Source organism: Penaeus chinensis, chromosome 41, assembly GCF_019202785.1.
Source record: "Penaeus chinensis breed Huanghai No. 1 chromosome 41, ASM1920278v2, whole genome shotgun sequence".
NCBI classification, from domain to species: domain Eukaryota; kingdom Metazoa; phylum Arthropoda; class Malacostraca; order Decapoda; family Penaeidae; genus Penaeus; species Penaeus chinensis.
This window is the reverse complement of record NC_061859.1, coordinates 17,781,711-17,801,982: the sequence shown is the minus strand read 5'-3', so window position 1 is coordinate 17,801,982 and position 20,272 is coordinate 17,781,711. Positions and strand designations below refer to the sequence as shown.

The following is a 20,272-nucleotide window of genomic DNA, read 5'->3' as shown; positions in this document are numbered from 1 at the left end:
TAGGACTCAGCAGAGGATAGGGTGAAGATAATAGGGGTACGTTCCCTGATGGTTTTAATAGAAGAGAAGTGTGGAGAAAGGTGAGAGCCACTACTGACCTGGCTGAAATAGTCACCCAGTTCATTAGCGACTTCGGGAGGATCAGAGATGAGGGTATCTTGAATATGGAGGACGGGGGCTGGATGGGGGGGATGTTTGCCTGATAGTTTAGGGATCCGGCGCCAAACATTTGAGATAGATATAGAGGATGTAATTGAGGAAACATAATAGGGGTAGGGGAAGAGAATGAAACGGAAAGGGAAGAAGAAAAGACTGTGAAAGACCGTCATCTCATCACCAGTACTGGGTCTCAATCTCCATCTCCTAAGCCTCCCCCCCCACCCCCGGCAAGGAATTGGCAGAAAATGCACCATACACAATATGGCAACTATCAATCTAACCATGCAGTTTCAAAACTAAGTACCTCATCACCCTGGCGTGTCATGAACCGTGTCTAGAGGTACCGGAATACATGGACATGAAATAATTGCAGAAGTGCCATCCCAAACCAATACACATGGAATTATCTCGTGTTATATGAACCCACCAAAAAAAAAAAAAAAAAGTTTGTCATCACATGATCCCTGTCTACAACAAATCACCATAACGTTACATAAATGCCTCTTCTTGTGTTAGTTTGTATTTATACTTTAAGTAACTAATTTTCCTGTTAAATTTTATGGAAGCAATTTAGGTACGTAACCTGCGTTTATTCTCGAACAGCAGTAGTTAATGGAACAGGAAAAGATGCACTCTGCTATAAAGGTAAATTTATGTAGGATCGTATTGTGCTTAATTGAAGTTAAATATGCTGCAGGACTATATGAGGTGTAAAAAAAAAAAAAAAAAAAAAAAAAAAAAAAAAAAAAAAAAAAAAAAAAAAAAAAAAAAAAAAAAAAAAAAAAAAAGTTGGGAACCTTTGATGGATATACTGAACCAGAAGTAGGGGTAATTCACCTTTAGAAAATGCCCAGAATTCTGGTCTTTGACGCTGAAGTATACTCTTTTCCAGCCATTCACGTAGTTACGTATCATATTACAAGAATTACCGAGTGACTCTTAAAATGTTGGTGAAAGATACTTAATGAAATGATGAGCAATGATGATGAGCATTTCATATACCAAAAAAAACACACACACACACACACACACACACACACACACACACACACACACACACACACACACACACACACACACACACACACACACACACACACACACACACACACACTCTATAATATATATAATATATATAATATATATAATATATATAATATATATAATATATATAATATATATAATATATATAATATATATAATATATAAAATATATATATATAATATATATAATATATATAATATATATAATATATATAATATATATAATATATATAATACACATAATATATATAATACACATAATACACATAATACATATATAATATATATGTATATATATATAATATATACATATAATATATATATTTAATATATATATAATATATATATAATATATATAATATATATAATATATATAATATATATAAAATATATATAAAATATAACTATCTATCTATCTATCTATCTATACATATATATATATTATATACATGTGGTCGATCTCCTTGGCTATAGTACCCGTATCATTGTACCATGTCCCGCAATACGAGTTGGAGCTCTGATACAAGGAGCCAGAAATCCTTAATCTCCTAGACCTTGTAAAGTCCTAGAGAAGGAGGCTATTCTCACTGCTGGAAGCAGCTCCTGAGCCAAGGACCAATAGACATCTCGTAGCCAGTTTGATCACAGCCAGATACCGCATTGAAATCTCCTAGAACAGTGTAAATGTCTCACCGAGGACAACTTTCTGCCACAGATGTGAGTTTGGTGTAGAACACCTCTTTCACATTGAGTTTGCAAACATCAATAGGAGCGTATACAATAACCAAAGACATGAAGGTAAAAGCATGCTTCAGTCTCACTGCCATTATGCGCTCAACTGTAGTAACCTCCACTACCCAAGGTTGAAGATGGCCGTGGCTAACCCCTGGAGATGGTGAGCATTGCTTGAGCCCGACTAGTAGTATGTATAACTACCCACACTGGTTGTGCCACTGCCAGGTCTCCTCATCACCTACCCAGCACACCTTTATATGCTTACTTTTTTCTAAACCAGAAATGTGGACACAGTTTTCATTATTCTTTCATTGTTCTCATTTTCCACTAAATTCCAAATAATCTAAATCCATAGATTTATAAAAATAAAAGTAGCAAAATAAGAGTTGAAATAAACACTACCATTACAGTGGTATTTCTTTTATCAATGCTTTAAAGCTATTTCTTATTGTTGTTCTGTTCCCTTCTCAATGTTGTAGCATTTCTATTTATCATCTCATATCATGTTGTAGTGTTTCGCTTATACTTTCAGCAGTTTCCCCACTGCTGGACATTTTGTAATAGGTACTAAATATCTACAATTTTATATTTTACATCACATCAACTTCCTGAGAATACATGATTATTAGTAATATTCTATGAAAAAGGGCACAAAAATAAAAATGTAGGTAGAGATATATGTGCATACACATATATATATTCATATATATATGTATTTCATACTTTATTTAGAGAATACACACAAACAGGCAAAGGTTTCAAGCTTGCAGAAACTATGTAAATAACACCTAGCTGATGTAATACTAATTATTCATGTTAAACTAATTTATTAAATTGTAAACACCCTACACTCAAGGTTTTTAGGAAACCATAAATCATAAATGTGGTCCAGTTAGTACCATAATATTCTTAATATTTCACACAAACAAGGTGTAAATATCATTCTCAGTGATATAAAGACAATGCAGTTATAGATCTGCATTCAATATCAACATATGCAATGTTGCTGAAAAACAACTGATTGCCCACATGCTTTATGCAGATCGATATCACTGGAAATAATTTCACAAAACATAAAAATTTAAGTGACAGGATCATTCTTGTAAGCTTTACCAAAGGAAAACCAAAGACTCTAATAGCACATCGCAGATGTACATTTTTACTCCTAAAAGTGTATCAGAAACAATAAACTTGACTAAGAAAAAGCATGTGACTGGTTGCTGGAATGGCCAGTGAGGGTATCTATAAGTAACCTGGTTAATGAACAAAGAAAGGCAATGAATCAAACTACTTGATTAAATTTCTTCAGAAAACACTGAATAGTGCCAAATGCTAAGACCAATAACTAGAAAAAGAAGAGACTAGTAAAGGAAGGGTATGCTTTGAAGCCTTTCATCCACCACTCAATACGGAAAACCTAAGCCTGGGTAGCCAGTATGAAAATCTAAAGCAGTAGATTCAAATAGTAATGAACCATCCCAATGAATATTTTCCTAGACTTCTTTCATCTTCACAACTGATTCCATTCAGACAATGTCATACACACCCTCTCTCTACCCTCACACATCACCAAACACTTCCATCAATATCAACTTTAAGGTAGACTCTGCAGAAGTTCAGTCAGGAATTCATCAGGATTCTCTATTTCATGCAGAAGTCCTGGGGAAATAAAATAAATTAGTAATGCCTTACATGAATTGAGTTCAGAACATAAAAGGCACTATAATAATCACAGTATTCTTTTAATCTTTTAAATTGTTAAATAAAAAACTTATGTAGTACTGAGAACAGTACTAATATATGGCACATTGCTGAATGACTAAAACAATCTATTTGCTCTTTCACAGAATCTGAAATAAATGATAATATATGTCTAATGCTCCACTTACCAACTACATCACAGAACTCCATAAAGGAGGAAATAGGCAGGAGCTCCTCTTGATAATGAGTGAGGACCTTAGAAGAAGCCTCCACCAATACTTGGTCATTATGACGCACAAATTCTGCAACTGTTACACTCCATTCTCCCTCTGTACTTGTTTTCTGCAAAAAGTATACAGATGTGTAGGTAAATCTTTACAGAAAATATTTAATAACCAAAAAGATGTGTCATTTAGTGCAATCACCCCTAACTACTCTGCAGTACTGACCTTGAAAAAGGTGTTGTAAATAGCATCAATGAGGGCCCAGAAGATTGCTGCATGCTTGTACACACTCCAGTCCTTTGTTGCTTTATCTGTGACTCTGTTTCCAGGCGGTGGGTGAGGTGACACTGATCTAGCATGAGCAACGACCAATAGACGTTGAAGGTACTGCACCCTTATGGATGCCCATTTGGTTGGTGAATAAATGGCTAATGATAAAACGCCCATATAAAATGCCCCTTCAGCCTCATAGGCAATTTCAATCCACCTTTCTTGACTTGCCTCGAGGAAGGTCGAGAGCCTCTTCTCTTCTCGACCCACCGAACGAGTGCTGCAAAGGTAATTAATATGTTTTTATCCTTGTATACATATATTTAACTGCTATTCTAACTTTACAAAATATATATCGTAATTGTTAAGTACAAAGCAATACAGATAATAAACCCTGATGTAAGATTCAGATCATCTCAGGGCCAAAATTTATAACTGAATTACTTACGTGTTTATTACATATAAAGCCATGTGGAGAATGTAGGGCACCAAGTTCATATTAGACTGCCTGCCACCACCACCTGTATCATCACTGAAGGACTTTTCATTGGCAAATCTCAGCAGTAGTAGTTTTAGGTCATGAAGGGTAGAAGAGTAACTGATATCCCTGAAAAATAAGGCTCTTTAGTCATAAAACAACAATAACAACAAAAAAGTTATTTTCCCACCCCTCTCTTTTTTCTTTTCTTCCTATCATTTTACTGTCCTTTAAAAAATAAATAAATACAAGTACAAGATAAATGATAAATTAGAAGAAAAAATATTTTAATTTGTCATAACAAACCACAATTAAATAATCTCAATGTATTAATTTCATTAATACTGAAAATTCCTCTAGGAGAATGGAAATACCTTCAAATTTATTTTCCAATGATTCTGCTGACCCTTACCTGTGGGTGGTGCATTCCTGTAGATAGGTATTGTGACGTGCTAGACAGGAAGCAAAAGCAGATTCTGGAACCTGTGGCCCCCATAATGGCAGGAGACCATTAGCGCGGGTGTTTGCATTATGAAGGGCTGCACTCTCCCACTCATCCCGAGACCTGGATGACCTATGTGAATAATCCATCCTTGTAAAGGCTGCAATTTTCAACAGCTCCTCTCTTCACAATACATATAGTTCTATTTAATGGGATATGGATTTTTCAGGCACAAACACATATCTTAAATATAGATTGAGCAACCTGGATAATTTCAAGTAATAAATTACAAAATATATAGTATAAAATGGATTGTTTATTATTGTGTTAACAGTACTTACCTCACAGCAGCAAGATGACAATCCACATGCACCACATTGAAGTGAGAAACAGTGCAATAACCCAAAGTCTTGTGAGGTTTATTCTCAAACTCATCCACTACACAGCGCTTGCTGAATGTATACACAGCTAATACTTTCTGGGGTTGGCAGCGATAACCTTCCAAACATATTGCACATACCTATTCAGAAAAAAAAAAAAAAAAATGAATATAATTCTTGTAAGAAATAGGATATGTAGCAGTAATATCATATCATCTGATCCAAAGACAAATATACAACAGAATCTTACATAAAACTCACATAAAAATGAACAGTTTACAAAATCTTACAAAAGACCTACATAAAAACAGTTTAAAATGCAATCAAACTCAAGTTATTTAGGTTGGTATGATATTTACCAATCCTGATTCCTCAGCAATTTCTCCCATTTGTGACAATAAAGTAGACTGAGATGTAATTTGCTCCTTTTCATTAGCCTTGAGTCCTAGACGGCTCAACTCTTTCTTTCTAGTCTCCATGGCCAATCGCTTCTTTTCCTGCCTTGTCTGACGACGTACTTCTTGCACCTAGGAATATTAATGTGACAGAACATAATATAAAATTTATATTTACAGAATAATATACACTTGTCCATTCACATCTCCAAATCAAAATAGTTTTCATCAGGTAAATCAATAATTCACTCACCTGCACTGCAATACTTGGATCATCACGAAGTGCTTCAAGCAGATTTTCAGCAACAGAGCCAACATGTTCATCTGATGATATTTGTTCTAAGCGATGGATATGAGGTATACAAGTAGCTGCAACTGCTTGTTGTGTTCCCCTGTGCTTTGTTGCCAATCCTTGATATAGGATAAGGAAAAAAATATATAATACCAGAATACAAGGTTACAATATAATCTCAGTAAATTCATTGTCCCATTGGATCCGGATGCTTCACTGTCATCATTAGGCTTACATGAGTAAGGACCTTGTAGGCCAGGCGGAAACAAACACTCGTGTGCAGTGACAAGACTCCATGCCTCCCCTTTGCTCTGTTATTTTGTCTTTTTTGGTACAAGTGTTTTTAGTTTTTTGCCATTTTCCAATGTCTATATTTGTCATTTGATTAGCTTTATCCAGATTGTAATAGACTACATATCATCTCTCTAGGTTGTCTATGACTCAGTGCAATAATAACAACAATAAGGAACATTTCGTCATTTGTCATTTTAAAATATTTTTTCATATTAAATTTTCTGTAATCTATACTGCGATACAAGTCCTATGCAGGCAGGATTAGGATCCTGAGCATGGATATAGCATCCTCTTTGGAGCTGTGGTTCTTCCAGTCATGGATCACAGACATTACAATCTACACGCGTTTATCAATGGAAATTATGCAAAAGCCCCCTCCTAAATGCCAAGTGAGTCTAATCATCTTCCAGGAGCTTTGTGCTTTTGTGGCGAGTCTTCCCATCACCCCAGTTTTCAGCTAAAATGCTCGTGACAGTAATTTTGAGTCACCCAGGCCACAGCTAATTTTTCCATGACAGCATGTTCATGTCACCCATCCCCCTCCAAGCCAAATTTATTCCTGACATGGTCATGTCATCCAGATCAAAGGGATTAACAAAATCTCAGAGACAAGTCTTCAGGTTAAAAATTCCAAGATATCTTACCTGTCAAGAGTCTGAGGATGTATTTGAGTGATGGTCGACTTAGAAACTCTTTCCACTCATCATTGTAAACTACTACCAGCTTTTTACTCTTTGGCATGTGGGTTTCTATATATGTCAATGCATCCTGTGAAGGGGAAAATCATGTGTGTAAGGTAAAACAAAGCAAAAGTTTCTAATATCTAAACTGAGTAGGTCAACTAATTAAATTGTCGATATTAGTTCATAATATACTACATACATATATAATTGTGACACTAAAAAAGAGAAATTCTTCTTCATTAACAGATGCAAACAGTTATGATGACAAAATTACCTTGACAATATTAGCTCGGATGATCATGTCCTTTAACTGATTGCCATTCTCATTACGCTCAATGCCATCACAGAACACACAGAAGGACTCCATCTTTGCTGCATCTTCAGGTGAGTGTTCTTCATCAAACTTCTCAAAGTCCAGCACAGGACGGAAGTGTCCCACCAGTAGTTCCATCTTCTCCTTGTGACAGAACACCAGGAAGGGAAGCACACGCATCAACCGCTGACGGACCTGTGGCACATTTGAGATCTCAAGTATAATTTTACTTCTGTGATGGATTTCTTACAGAATACTAATTAAGCATTTAAATATAACATATAGAAATATAAAACAAAAACCAACATGAAATGTATTCCTCTCCTACATCCTCATGTAATCATAATTCATACTGACATTGTTCTAAATCTTTTCCTATAAATACCTGTTTTGAGCATTTGTGCAATAATGAACCTAATGCTTCAGAGCATTATTATAATTTTACAGTAAATAATAATTCATTATGTAACTTATACATAAGCACGCAATCATATTTCAAAACTAAATTCCAAATGAAGTATCACAAAGAAACTTTACAATATATGATCTAAAGCTTTCATACATATAAAGGACACTTTCTTACCTGAGCATTGGTGCGAGATGATGTAGCTACATAGTTCAAGAGGAGATGGATGTCCTCAAGAGTACCACATGTTTCCACAAACTCTGTGTATGATGCAGCTGGCATGGATGAAGCTTCTACCAAAACAGCCTCTAATACCTGTATATAAAAGCATAAAAAATTTAACTTTTCAGCTGACTGTTGACCACTGATTTTTTTTTTATACCTATAACTACACATCTATTATCAAGAATATGAGGGCTATATGGGAAAATATGAGAGAAATAATTGTTATGGAGGCCTTACCTGAAGTAGTTGCTCAGTGAGAGATGCCCCACCTGGTGGCCCAGCAACAACCTCTGGCTCTGCTGCAAGACACTGCTTCAGGGTGTGTAGCAAAGTAGAGATGGCATTCAGTGAAGGTACCATCAGACGTTCTCGGTTTACACGCACCTAAGAAGACGAAGAGAAAATTCATAAAGTGCAAACATAAAACTAAAATTGCTGGTACTGCTGGCAGTGAAAAGTAACAGCTGAAAATATATCTAGTAATAAAACAATCAAGCCAAAGTACATACCTTCACACAATATTGGAAAAGCTTCAACAGCACTGTGACAAGTGCTCTGGCATAGGAAAGATCACTTATTCTCTGCAGGCACTGAAGCATCACCTAAAGAAATAAATTTGACATTAATATTACCAAATTAGATTTTCCTCTTTACAGATCCTAACAACTCACATACTTCCTTATTCAGAAAACTACAAGCACTGACCCTACCTTAAAAAAATTATAAAAATATAATTTATGCAACATATTCAATTTCACACTTTTCACTGCGAGATATATCTATAAAACCATCATGTGTAACATTTCCAGATATATATTTACCTCAAGACCTCCACACTGGCACATGACACTGGCCATGCGATACACCTGTTCATTATCCACATCTTCTTCTTTCTTTTTATCTAAAGTTTCTACAAACTCTTCAGTAGCATCTCCAAGGAGGCCTCTCATTCGATACACTATACGCATAGCATCACTCTCACTGTTTTCTACTAGCCATATCTTCTTATACACCTGGAAGTTGTGCCAAAATAATGTATGACTTAATTAAGTATATCACCGTATTGATAAATGAAACCTATTTTGCCTGTACGTTTTCATTTCATACATATTAGCATGATATCACTGAAAAATGTTCTCTTCATGGAAAACAGATATGACAATTATGAGCTTCCATGAATTGATAATATCCTAGACTGGGCAAAGCTCACATAGACTGCATTTAGTAACACCACAGAGCACTTAATGTCAACTAAAATTTTAAATGATTACTTTAATAAAACACAGCACAGCATACAATCCTTTCTCATACCTCTTTCACGGGCAGGTCTAGCGAGATGATCTTGTTACAGATGAGTAGCTCCATACCATTATCATCTTCTAACAATGCCACTAGCTCACAGTCCTGGCAGATCTTGTTCTTCACATCTCTCATCAGAGGGCCCAGGCCTGGGTCTAAGCTGCTGTATGGGTTGCCCACCATGCGACCCTGAAACATCAACCACACCATATAATTAAGACTTGTGCAGAATTTGAAGAAAAAATGAAAACCTGAAGAAAAGAAAGAATCCGAAGAAACTGTTTCTATAATTTTTTATTCACCAAAGCAGGTAAGGGACCTATACAAAGAAATTCATTCATTTTAGTTTCCCTTGGACTGTTCTTTATGGAAACAAACAAGAAAACAAACCTGAAGGAAATCTTCCTGCTGAGGATCCTTCTCAAGGGTTAGGAAGAATTCACCAACATCATTCTCTTCTGGATAGATTATAGAGCACAACCGCTCATAAATGAAAACAGGTGTACGCAGGTCATCTTGAGGATACTGCTTCAGTGTTTCAACACAAACATTCATGAATTCCTTTGTTTCTGCCTCTGTACCTGGATTCATAAATATTATTAAATTAATACACAATTCATAAAATCACAAAATCAAAGTGATAGAAGTGTGATCACAAAAAAGCATAACACACAAATAAACAAACAAAAATCAACAGAATTGCAATTCATGATTAATCAAAGATGTACCTGAAGTCATATCTTCCAGCAACTCTAGGAACTTGTCTTGGGTGTCATCAATGAGCTTAGTGCGCTGAACCACCAATTTCCGTAGAGAGAGGTAGCCACTTAACACTGTGCCAACTAAGCGGCCCTTATATACACTCTTGATGGCATCAACGTCAATAAATTGAGAGAGCAACTCTGTCAACACTTTAAGGGCATATCCTGAAAAGAAAAAGGTTTTATGAAAAAAAGTAAAGTAAATAAACACATAATTAACATCATTATCATTAGCATCATCATCATCATAATAATAATGATAATAATAATTCAATCTGATCATTTAAGAACTATGGTTGTTGGATTTTTTGCAAGGCAGACAATGTGAAAAACCATCTACAAAACATACTTTTGAAGATATGCAATGATCATATATGAAAAAGCCTAGTAGATGAAACTTTCACATACTTATATGAAATGCCTCTGGTTCTACTATACACACAGTAATAACATGCATGTATATAATGCAATTACAGCTTCTTAGCCTCCCCCACCTCTTCTTTCAACCCACCTAAAGTACTGTGATCTCACATTTACCTATTACCTAAAATATTATGCACTTCTTCCTGGAAAATGCATATTTTCTGAGTTAAACTGGCTGACAAGACTTCCTAAATACCTATGATGCCTTATGAAGCACTTGGCAACTCAATGCAAATTGCATACAGTGCTTCTAATCAATATTATCTAAGTGTGGTATCAGATTATTTTATATAAATTGTGTTGTTGCATTTGGCCCGAATGGTATTGATATTGGGGCAAAATGGACATAGGGTTACACCTGTGTACTTTCAGGTAAATATGGTGTTTGCATTTTTGTCAAGGGAGAAAAGTAAGAATATAGATGAACTTTCCCTTAATATTCCTATAAAATAAGAAAAAGCAACTGCATGAGTACACTATTTAAGAACAAAGCAATATTAGCTACAAATCACATATCAAAATTCTGCATTACCTTGACTTAGATCTGTGGTAAGGGTTGTCTCCTCTAATGTGGTCAACAGCTGAATTTCAGCAGTAATGAGACTAGCGATGGTTGGCAGGACACCCTTTAGTGCCAGGTAGTATTTCCAGTGAGCACCTAACAGGAGAGTTTGGTACAGGGAGACAAATTCTGCAGCACTTTCTCCTGCCTTTCCTATTTCTGGTAAGAATGTTGTGAGCATATCCAGCACCTGAAAGGACATACATGAGTAAATCAGCATGAACTAACATTCACATCTGAAATTTATAAAGTACTCAGCAACATGACCATTTCATCTACAAAAACAATTACCTCTCTCTTGCGTTGGGATGATGTGCAGAGGGACTCCACCATTTGTGCAGTGACCTGACGAGCCATGCGGGATGATGGGTTGAAGAGGACACGTCGCAACCATGAAGATTCCTGCATCTTCAGGTCGTATTGGTGACGAATTGTGTGGGCCAGCCAGCGACAACCATACTTCTCTATGAGGTATCTTTCATGGACTTCGTCCTACAAAAAAAAAAAAAAAAAAAGATAGTAGTAAGTAATTAAGGAAAGTTTTGAGGAAATACATGGAAACAAAATCAAACACAAATTACAAACTGAACAACATTTCTGATTAATTCATTCTGAAATATATGTTAGCTTCTTACCTTCTTCATTTTACTAATAGCTGGCTCTTGTGCTCTTCTAGCTGATCTCTTCTTCCATGTCTCATAAGAGTGACTTGGGTCACCACTTAGCCACTTACTCACATCTACTCCAACCTTCAATAAATAAAACAGAATATAATAAATGCAAACCTAAAAAAAATTTGTGTAATCTGCTACCTCATGTTTTATGAACTACTGACAAGTTTTTTGTTTCAATTCTTACCTTTGAGCCACCCAAGTAAGCAGCCATCAAGTCAGTAGAGGCAGCACTGGAGGCAGATGCAGCTGCAACAACTGCAGTAACAAAGGCTGCAGCATTCATGGGGGTCTTATCCCTACTCTTACGAGGTGGTGGGGGAGTCGGTGGTCTCATCACCCCTTGGAGGATGCGGAGGCAAGGCAGAGTGATGTGCTCCATCACAGTTGGGGAAGCGTTGGATCCTCCAGCCATTAGGAACAATTGAACCACACACCTAATAAAGCAAAAAACAACAGGTTTATATGGGGGGGGGGGCATAAACTATCTAAAATTATCTGGCAAAGATTTTCATCAAAAGTTTCACATGTATTAAAAGTTTGTGAATAAATCCTAAAGGACACAAAAATAAAACCAAACGACATGATAATAAAAATAATTACCTTAACCTATACTCCCAACAGGAATCCTCCTTCTGTGCAGATGCTGCCAACAACCCCATTTCATGTCTGACTGCAGCTGCCAAGTCTGGTGATGTCACATGGGACCGCAAAGCCATGCTGATCTTATCCATAATGAGGCGATTCAGTTCTTGAGTGGCTGACAAGTCATCTTTAGTCAGGAGGCACAGGAGTTGACGCACCTCACTTCGCACCTGCAATTCATCAAGTTTCTAATCAGTACATATACAACTATGAGGCAGAGACAGAAAGTGAAAGAATTCAGGAAACCAAAAAAATGATACAAAACCAATGAAAAATTATCTTTTCATGAGTTTCATTATTTGTCCTCATCAAAATTCAAAAACACCAAAAATGACTTACTTGTACAGTGCCTCTCCTTAGATTATATTCAAGGAGATCATTAATGAGTCCATGCTGGCAAAGGGCAGCCCTGAGAGAGGCATTTGTTGCCAAAGCCCGAAGCAGGGTAATGCAGTGCTCTGTGGCTGATGCAGCACAACCATAGCAGCGACCAGCAGCCACCACTCCTTCCTCATGGGTGCTTGCATGAACAACACCACTACGCGTGATAGGAGACACAACATTCTTCTTCCCACCTTCTTTCTGGGACCGGTCAAAAGCTACAAGCTCTCGCCGGGAGGCTTGAATTCGCTGATTAAAAAAGAGCATATATTCATCAACAGACTATTCTAACAATTACTACACTACAAACAAAATTTAGTGAAAAAATCTGTACCTCAGCTTAGTATCATATTGTGCTAAATAAACTATGACAGGAGTCTCCACTAGAATATGAAAAATATAAAATCACCTTGTTTTCTATGCTCTTAAATCAATCAATAAATACAACACACACCTGAATAACTTTAGATAGATCATCAAATGAGTTCTTGCAATCTCCACAGTACTTCTGAGCCAACTGCTGGATGGCTCTGTTCACCTGAGTGCCTCCTGAGCTGCCTTCATCACTACTTCTTGCTGCTCCTTGCTCACTTATTCTCACTAAAAGCAGCTGATGTGGGATAAAAAAAAAAAAAGGGAAAGTTATGTATAAATATTTTTTTCTTCTTCTTCTGAGAGAAAAAGAGAATTTACAGCAGGAAGTCTGTGTTCATATACATGAAAATGAGGTAAGTTAACAAAGGAAAAAATAAATAATGAATGGCAGTGAACCAGTAAAAGTAAAAAGTACAACCTTGCAAGAAAGCAATAACTACCTCCAAAGTTGGTTTATATGCTTGCAGCTGCTTGTATGAACGGTCTGCCTTTTCTAGTAAGTTGTTGATGTTGAGAACTGCCTTCTTCCGGTCATCTTCATTTTCTATGGGATCCACAGCACAGCAAGGTCGACATTGTAATGTATAATCAAACTTGGCATACTTACAGTAACCACAGGCATTGCAAAGGAAGGGATCTTTCTCATCATAATTGATGGCCCTAAAAAGGTTTAATAAATTTAGGTTAAAATATTATCAAATTTATAAAATATCAATATGTAAAATCACATAAGAACAATCATCTAAATACCAACAAATATGTATCAAAACCAATAAAATGATGTATTATTCTATGTTAAAAGAGGAAAATAAAAATTTGTTCAATCAGATAATAATTATGTACATATGCATCTTTCTATTTTTGTGCTTCCATTCTCTAAAATAAATACATGGATATATTGTTACAATACACAAAACCGATAATAATAATAACAATAAAAAGATAAATAAATAAATAATAATAATGATAATAACAATAAACAGACCTGCATTTGTGACATTGATACACATTCTCTCCACAATTAGCGCACACTCCTGGGGATGCTGGCACTGCTGCTGAGCACCGAGGGCACTGAAGAGTTTCTGTCGAGGCCTGAAATAGATGTACAATATGTCTTTGTTTACAATAAAGGACCCACACAGCTGAAAAACGTTTTTAAATCTAAATACCCAAACAAAGAAATTATTCTGTTTTCATTTTATTGTCATTATGCTATTGTAAAACTTACCTGAAGATTCTCATAGAAGTCAGTATATTCAAACATGAGGTTGCAGGCAATAATTGGCAGAGGGAAATCAATTTTGACCTCAATCTGACCAGCAGACAAGGTCACCTTCTTTGCACGATGCCACATGGCTATCACGGAAAAGAAAGAAGAGTAATTAATATGCAGAAAATGCCTCTTGGTATTTGAAAAATCAGTACACAAACAACAATCTTATTAATCAATAACATTATTACCACTTGGGATCTCATAATGTCAAATGCTTATTGTTAATCAACATTGAAGCCTTTGAATGAACAGTAATCTATTTCAGGGAAACTACAATATAAACAAACCTACACATCAAAATCACCAAGAGAAAATGAAAGCTTCTGATCATAATCAAAATTATTTTTTCAAAATATGGACAATAGTGTCCACAAACTACCGGGTATGATGATTATAGTGAGTCTTATTGTTATGAGTGTGTAAGGCCAGTTACAGCCAGTAACAACTGCCTAGCTAAATACATAATAAAAATCTAAAAAAGAAAGCAACTGGAAGTAGTCAATGGAAGAAAAAACAGGCCTAAGAAAGGAGTATTGAAGAAGAAAAAAATAAAAACATTACTTACCAGGTTTGTTCTTCAGCTCTACAACAGCCTGGACTGAACGGTTGTTGTAGAAAACATTCAGGGTGCGGACCATTTTAGTGCGCTTCAGATCAGCTATACGCAAAGTCAGTCTGCTAATCATATGACTGCCAACAAGCTTGACAAGCTGGGTTGTTGTGGTGAAGCGAGAATCCACCTGCAAAATATTGTTTCTCCCTTTATTTTACTGCTTCCTGCATTCTATAAAATGTCTACATCCGCGTACTTTATCATATAACAATAGAGTATACAAAATCCTTTTCTCAATGAGTATAAATGCAATATTTCAATGAAAAAGAAAATAGTACTTTATAAAAGACAAAAATCTCAGTGTAAAATAATAGTAAGGGCATGTAATAAAAAATAATAGATAGTAGTGGCACTAAAACTAAATGTTAACAAATACCAACCTTGACTGTGGAAAGCTTGACACTTGTGAATGGAACTTCTGGGTTGTTACAGACAAGGCATGGCTCAGATTCAAGATAATACCCATCAAATTCAACTAAAGATGCCAAGGAGTTGTAGAGGTTAGCATTCGGATGGTTAGCAAGAAGCTGTGACTGAGTGCGAAGGACAGTGACAGCTCTGTTGATGTATTCAATAACCTGGAGGAAAAAGAGCACATCAAACCATGACTTGAAATGTATTACACAATGCTGATAATATAGAACTATAAAAGAAATTAATGTATTTAATCATTATTATTACCTTCAATGAACTACCCTTAAACCTATCTGCTGGGATGGCATGACATGCATGCCATATCTATTGTTTACCGATTGTGTTTACACAGACATTTTTCCAAAAGTACTTAGTGGACATTTTTCCAAAAGTACTTAGTGACCACAAAGTCAATTACCAGCCCTACCTTTTTCACCTATTTAACATTTTCCTTGAGTTTTGGAAGGAATTTGTTTTCATCTTTTGTTGCTGATATTAGTAATTTAATTGCACTGTAAAAAGCACAATGCCGATGATAATAAAAACAGCCTTGATTTTAGGAGTAGAAGGATAAAAATCCACAAAATTCAAGGAATGAGGAAATCAGGTGAGAACATTTTGGAGTGCTAATTGACACCTAAGTGGCTGAACACTTGAGTGACAAAAATCACAGTGGACAGTACATATAGTCATGTACATATGGCTAAAAGTATTAATTAGTTAAAATTCTATATACCTTCTTTTCACAGTGTTGAGTCTTGAGAGAGAAATAGCCCAAGAGATCAACAAACTGTGCAGCCTTCCTGCCATAGGCCGGCAGGTGTGGCCATAGTGACCACATGAGTGTAAGGAGAGTATCTTGGTCCCTTGGTGGGGAATGGCGGTACAGTGCTAGGACTAGCGAGTGTGCCTGCCAGCGTACTCCTGTTGAGTTGGACTCCAAGAGGAATGTTCGGACAAACTGGCTGATGCGGTTACGGTCCAAGTATCTGTAACACAATTATTATATTATACAATTATCAATTATCAAATTAGACAAATGTAAACTATGACATTCAGCTTTCTTATCACTCCTTATTTCTATACTGAATGGTCTACAGCTTAACCACAAAGGATACACTGAATAAACATCAACTCACCTATTGATTTGAGCCACAAGTGCAGCACAATGTGCTTCTTCACCACGGCTTTCTCCTTCACTATCTTCACTTGAAGCTCGTTTTGTGCTGCTACTTGAGCTCTGTTAAAGACATAATATGTGTACTACCTTGATACTAATAGCTAGAACATCAATTATACACAAAATACAACAGTATGGCAAAAAATAACTCATTATGTCAGAACAAAAGTAAATCCAGTTCATAGTACCTTCTTGAAAACACTCACTTTGGAACTTTCTGAATTCTTTGATGTGGGACAGAGTGCTGCCTGAAGGAGTTGTAGCACTGTAGGTGCAACTCCTTCCTCTAATAGGCATGATACTTCCATCAGGAATCCAAGTACACTCTCATCTTTCATGCAGTACCTTCAGATTCAAAACAAAGGATTAATGCTGCTGCTGCTATCTTTTTATATCTATATCAAAATCTATGGAGAAATAATACAAAATCTAAATCATAAAAAGAAAAAATAGATGGATAATAAATTGAAGATGAAGAAAAAAAGAAATATATGCAACATTCAAGGATAGTACTATCAATATACAACAAAATATGAATCATTTGCAAGAATACTTACTTTTGCCAATTTGGGGTTCTAGAAGAGGCAATGTCTACACATGACTTCAAATGCTCAATAAGCTGAATAAGGGAGTCGTATGGCAATGCAATGGGTGTTAAGGATGCACTCCCTGAGAAGCTAAACCCTCCTTGTGCACACAGAACTTTAACATCCTGTTTCAAGACAATAATTAAAAATTAATTGTAACATCTATCTCCACTGATTACAAAAATATTGCTAGCAACAGAATCATAAAATATCAAAAAATATTTCACAACATTTCATAAAAGAAGATAAAGCCTTCTTTAAACAAATTATTAGTAGTTTACCTTGATGTGGTAATCCAGTGCATGCATGTCCCTCATCTGGCGGTACCTGTCCTTGTGGCCACAAATGAAAAGCAGCAACTTCCGTACCTGACGTCTTACAACTGGAGTCTGTTGAGTCATCATGTACTCACACAGATAATGAGACCAGGCTGGTTCAAACTGGCCCCCTTCCCCTAATTTCTTCATCTGAAATATAGATGAACAAACTGAATATCTTACAAAAAAAAACCCTGCTTGTAATTAAAATGTATTATCAAAAAGGAAAAGAAAGAAAGAAAGAAAGAAAGAAAGAAAGAAAGAAAGAAAGAAAGAAAGAAAGAAAGAAAGAAAGAAAGAAAGAAAGAAAGAAAGAAAGAAAGAAAGAAAGAAAGAAAGAAAGAAAGAAAGAAAGAAAGAAAGAAAGAAAGAAAGAAAGAAAGAAAGAAAGAGAGAAAGAGAGAAAGAAAAAAGAAAGAAGAAGAAAAGAAAAAGAAGAACCCTAGGTAAATAAATCTGAAGTAAACAAGCTATCCATTTAATGGCACATTTTCATACCTGATATGGCAGCCTCAGAACCATTTCTGTCAACAGGTGAGGGAAGGCTGCAAAAACATCATGGGCATGTCCCTTCACATACTGACGTAGGAAAAATGGAGACATGTCAGGTGGAAGAGAAAGTGGTCGAGGTTTTAGGAGGCCAGCGCCAATGACAGTGCCTCCTTGCTCTTCAGATGTTGCTCGCCAATACTCCAGCAGAGCTTTGAGGAAGGAAAGACAATGTTCCATTGCTCCTGATCGCACTAAGCACTTGGCTGTGGCCTGTGGAATCACACTGGAATTATCGCTGCTTGATCTGGCACCAGACTTGCTTCTTGACATCATTACACCTAAAAGGATAAAAATAGGTATGAATTTATCGACAGGAAAAATCACAAATGCTTTCAACAAATGTTTCAACTGTCAAACAATCTGCCACTCCAAATTTCTAATACTTAGCACTTACTCAGTAGTCTCATCACAACAAGCTGGACCTCCTTGCCAGGTGTACGCTCAGAGACTGTTGCTACATCAATGCTGCTCATGTTCAACTGAGTGACTAGAGCCATGAGGACAGAATCCAAGCTTGTGCGGTCTCTCGTGTCATTTCCATCTAGGTCAGAGGTTAGCATCAAGAGGACCTAGAATCAAACAATTTAACATGAATAATCAAAAATAAGTATAAAAAATTACATATAAACAAAAAAATTTCCTTCGCAATCTATCATGCCAAAATAATACCAACACTTTTACTGAATACAATGTAAGGAGGATGAAACCAATGAATATAATTACCAATATCTTAAAAGCAGAAAAACTATGAAGTCAGTATAAATAATTTGCAAAGACATGGAATATGTGTAATGAACAAAAAATCCATTAAAGAGAAGTCCTTTACTTACTTACTACAAAATTACCTAATGATAGTTCTGATGGATTCCTTAACATTAATTATGTCATTCTCATTTCCTGTCAATCTTTACATACCTTCTGTCATTTAAGCTGAGCCTTTATAAACAACTTACTTGGAAGAAGGGTATAGTTGTAACTCCTCCAACAGTTGATAGAGATGGAATGCGCTGCACCAGGGCATCTAATAGAGCCAGACGGAGTGTATGCAGTCCTACACCTCCTTCCGGTAATTCCTCCTCAACCAAATCCCCCTAAGAAATATATTCAAATTATTTATCTGACTTTACAATATCCTCAGTAAATAAAAAATGCTGGTTAAAATATAATTATACACAATTATGACATATCTTAATGAAAACTTACCTGAAGTGTGGTAGGTAATGCTGACACTCCATCACGAAGAGCTGCTGCTCCAGATTCTTGCCCAGTGTCTCCATAGGCTGAACTACGTCCAGAAACATTGTGCTCACCACCCAAGCTCTCAACAACAGATCCTCCAGATTCACTTCCGGCACTTCCAGCCTAGAATGCAAGTCAAATTAAAAAATAAAAAGGGTACATAATACTTCTCAGATTGAAAAACATCAATAATTTCATCTTCACTGGCTCAGACTCAAAGCCATATGTCATCACTAAAGAAAAAACTCTCAGGCTATATAAGACATTTGTACATCATTAACTAAACAAAGCATCAAAATCATATCTAACATGTTCTGCTGGAGAGGCTCTTAAGTTTGATCCATCAGTGGCTGCTGTAGATCCATCGCCATCATCATCATCTGAGCCATTAGCTGAGGCAGTAGTGTCAGAATAGTGTCCATTTTCTTGCCCATCAGCACCTTCAACATCGCCAGCTTCTGCTTCCTCTCCACCATCCTATAAATAACATCATCATAAATGTCTAATGTTTATCAATAGCACAGACCATGATCAAATAACAATATTCCAGACTAATAAAAACAAAGATACACCTAATGATGATTTTACTAACCTGTTGACCTTCTTGTGCATTGGCCTGAGCTCCACTACCAGGCATTCCTCCAGCAGCTAGTACTTGGAGACTATGGAGGACTTGGCCACTTAGTCCCTGCAGGCGATGTAAACCTGGCAGGCTCCCTACGATTCCTTGCAGACCTGGAGGAAGATTACCCAAATCTGCTGGTGCTTGCCCTTGATCTTCATGCAATGAGAGTGCAATTGCAAGTTCTACCATGGCATCATCATCATCTGCAGGGAGGTCTAGCATGCTGCTCATCAGTGCACCTCTCAGGGCCAGGCCACCACCACCTCCTCCAAGGGCTCCTAAGGCTTCTAGGCCTTCCCCACCACCACCTGAAA

The 20,272-nt window shown here is 36.4% G+C and overlaps 1 protein-coding gene across 8 annotated transcripts in view; it reads right to left on the bottom strand.

Annotated features, from left to right (window-relative positions):
• Nucleotides 1–2,607: 2,607 nt before the first annotated feature.
• The window catches only part of LOC125047622 (E3 ubiquitin-protein ligase UBR4-like), a 51,202-nt gene continuing 33,537 nt past the window's right edge, over nucleotides 2,608–20,272 (bottom strand). For 5 of the 8 annotated variants that reach the window (XM_047645918.1, XM_047645924.1, XM_047645923.1 and 2 more), the window contains exons 48-87: nucleotides 19,926–20,266; nucleotides 19,643–19,810; nucleotides 19,298–19,456; nucleotides 19,048–19,185; nucleotides 18,489–18,663; nucleotides 18,041–18,372; nucleotides 17,507–17,692; nucleotides 17,196–17,350; nucleotides 16,827–16,983; nucleotides 16,598–16,698; nucleotides 16,195–16,447; nucleotides 15,425–15,622; nucleotides 14,997–15,171; nucleotides 14,387–14,514; nucleotides 14,144–14,250; nucleotides 13,599–13,818; nucleotides 13,238–13,393; nucleotides 12,742–13,032; nucleotides 12,361–12,572; nucleotides 11,945–12,194; nucleotides 11,722–11,835; nucleotides 11,378–11,578; nucleotides 11,057–11,276; nucleotides 10,069–10,266; nucleotides 9,731–9,921; nucleotides 9,353–9,529; nucleotides 8,863–9,054; nucleotides 8,551–8,643; nucleotides 8,279–8,425; nucleotides 7,994–8,131; nucleotides 7,372–7,605; nucleotides 7,059–7,182; nucleotides 6,082–6,239; nucleotides 5,793–5,960; nucleotides 5,395–5,573; nucleotides 5,024–5,203; nucleotides 4,582–4,740; nucleotides 4,089–4,413; nucleotides 3,828–3,981; nucleotides 2,608–3,597 (exon numbers count right to left, since the gene is read on the bottom strand). In XM_047645918.1, the coding sequence (XP_047501874.1) occupies nucleotides 3,533–3,597; nucleotides 3,828–3,981; nucleotides 4,089–4,413; nucleotides 4,582–4,740; nucleotides 5,024–5,203; nucleotides 5,395–5,573; nucleotides 5,793–5,960; nucleotides 6,082–6,239; nucleotides 7,059–7,182; nucleotides 7,372–7,605; nucleotides 7,994–8,131; nucleotides 8,279–8,425; nucleotides 8,551–8,643; nucleotides 8,863–9,054; nucleotides 9,353–9,529; nucleotides 9,731–9,921; nucleotides 10,069–10,266; nucleotides 11,057–11,276; nucleotides 11,378–11,578; nucleotides 11,722–11,835; nucleotides 11,945–12,194; nucleotides 12,361–12,572; nucleotides 12,742–13,032; nucleotides 13,238–13,393; nucleotides 13,599–13,818; nucleotides 14,144–14,250; nucleotides 14,387–14,514; nucleotides 14,997–15,171; nucleotides 15,425–15,622; nucleotides 16,195–16,447; nucleotides 16,598–16,698; nucleotides 16,827–16,983; nucleotides 17,196–17,350; nucleotides 17,507–17,692; nucleotides 18,041–18,372; nucleotides 18,489–18,663; nucleotides 19,048–19,185; nucleotides 19,298–19,456; nucleotides 19,643–19,810; nucleotides 19,926–20,266 (7,319 nt within the window). In that variant the 3' untranslated portion in view covers nucleotides 2,608–3,532. The remainder of the gene's footprint in view (nucleotides 3,598–3,827; nucleotides 3,982–4,088; nucleotides 4,414–4,581; nucleotides 4,741–5,023; nucleotides 5,204–5,394; nucleotides 5,574–5,792; nucleotides 5,961–6,081; nucleotides 6,240–7,058; nucleotides 7,183–7,371; nucleotides 7,606–7,993; nucleotides 8,132–8,278; nucleotides 8,426–8,550; nucleotides 8,644–8,862; nucleotides 9,055–9,352; nucleotides 9,530–9,730; nucleotides 9,922–10,068; nucleotides 10,267–11,056; nucleotides 11,277–11,377; nucleotides 11,579–11,721; nucleotides 11,836–11,944; nucleotides 12,195–12,360; nucleotides 12,573–12,741; nucleotides 13,033–13,237; nucleotides 13,394–13,598; nucleotides 13,819–14,143; nucleotides 14,251–14,386; nucleotides 14,515–14,996; nucleotides 15,172–15,424; nucleotides 15,623–16,194; nucleotides 16,448–16,597; nucleotides 16,699–16,826; nucleotides 16,984–17,195; nucleotides 17,351–17,506; nucleotides 17,693–18,040; nucleotides 18,373–18,488; nucleotides 18,664–19,047; nucleotides 19,186–19,297; nucleotides 19,457–19,642; nucleotides 19,811–19,925; nucleotides 20,267–20,272) is intronic. The other 3 variants (XM_047645921.1, XM_047645922.1, XM_047645925.1) reach the window with 3 other exon arrangements.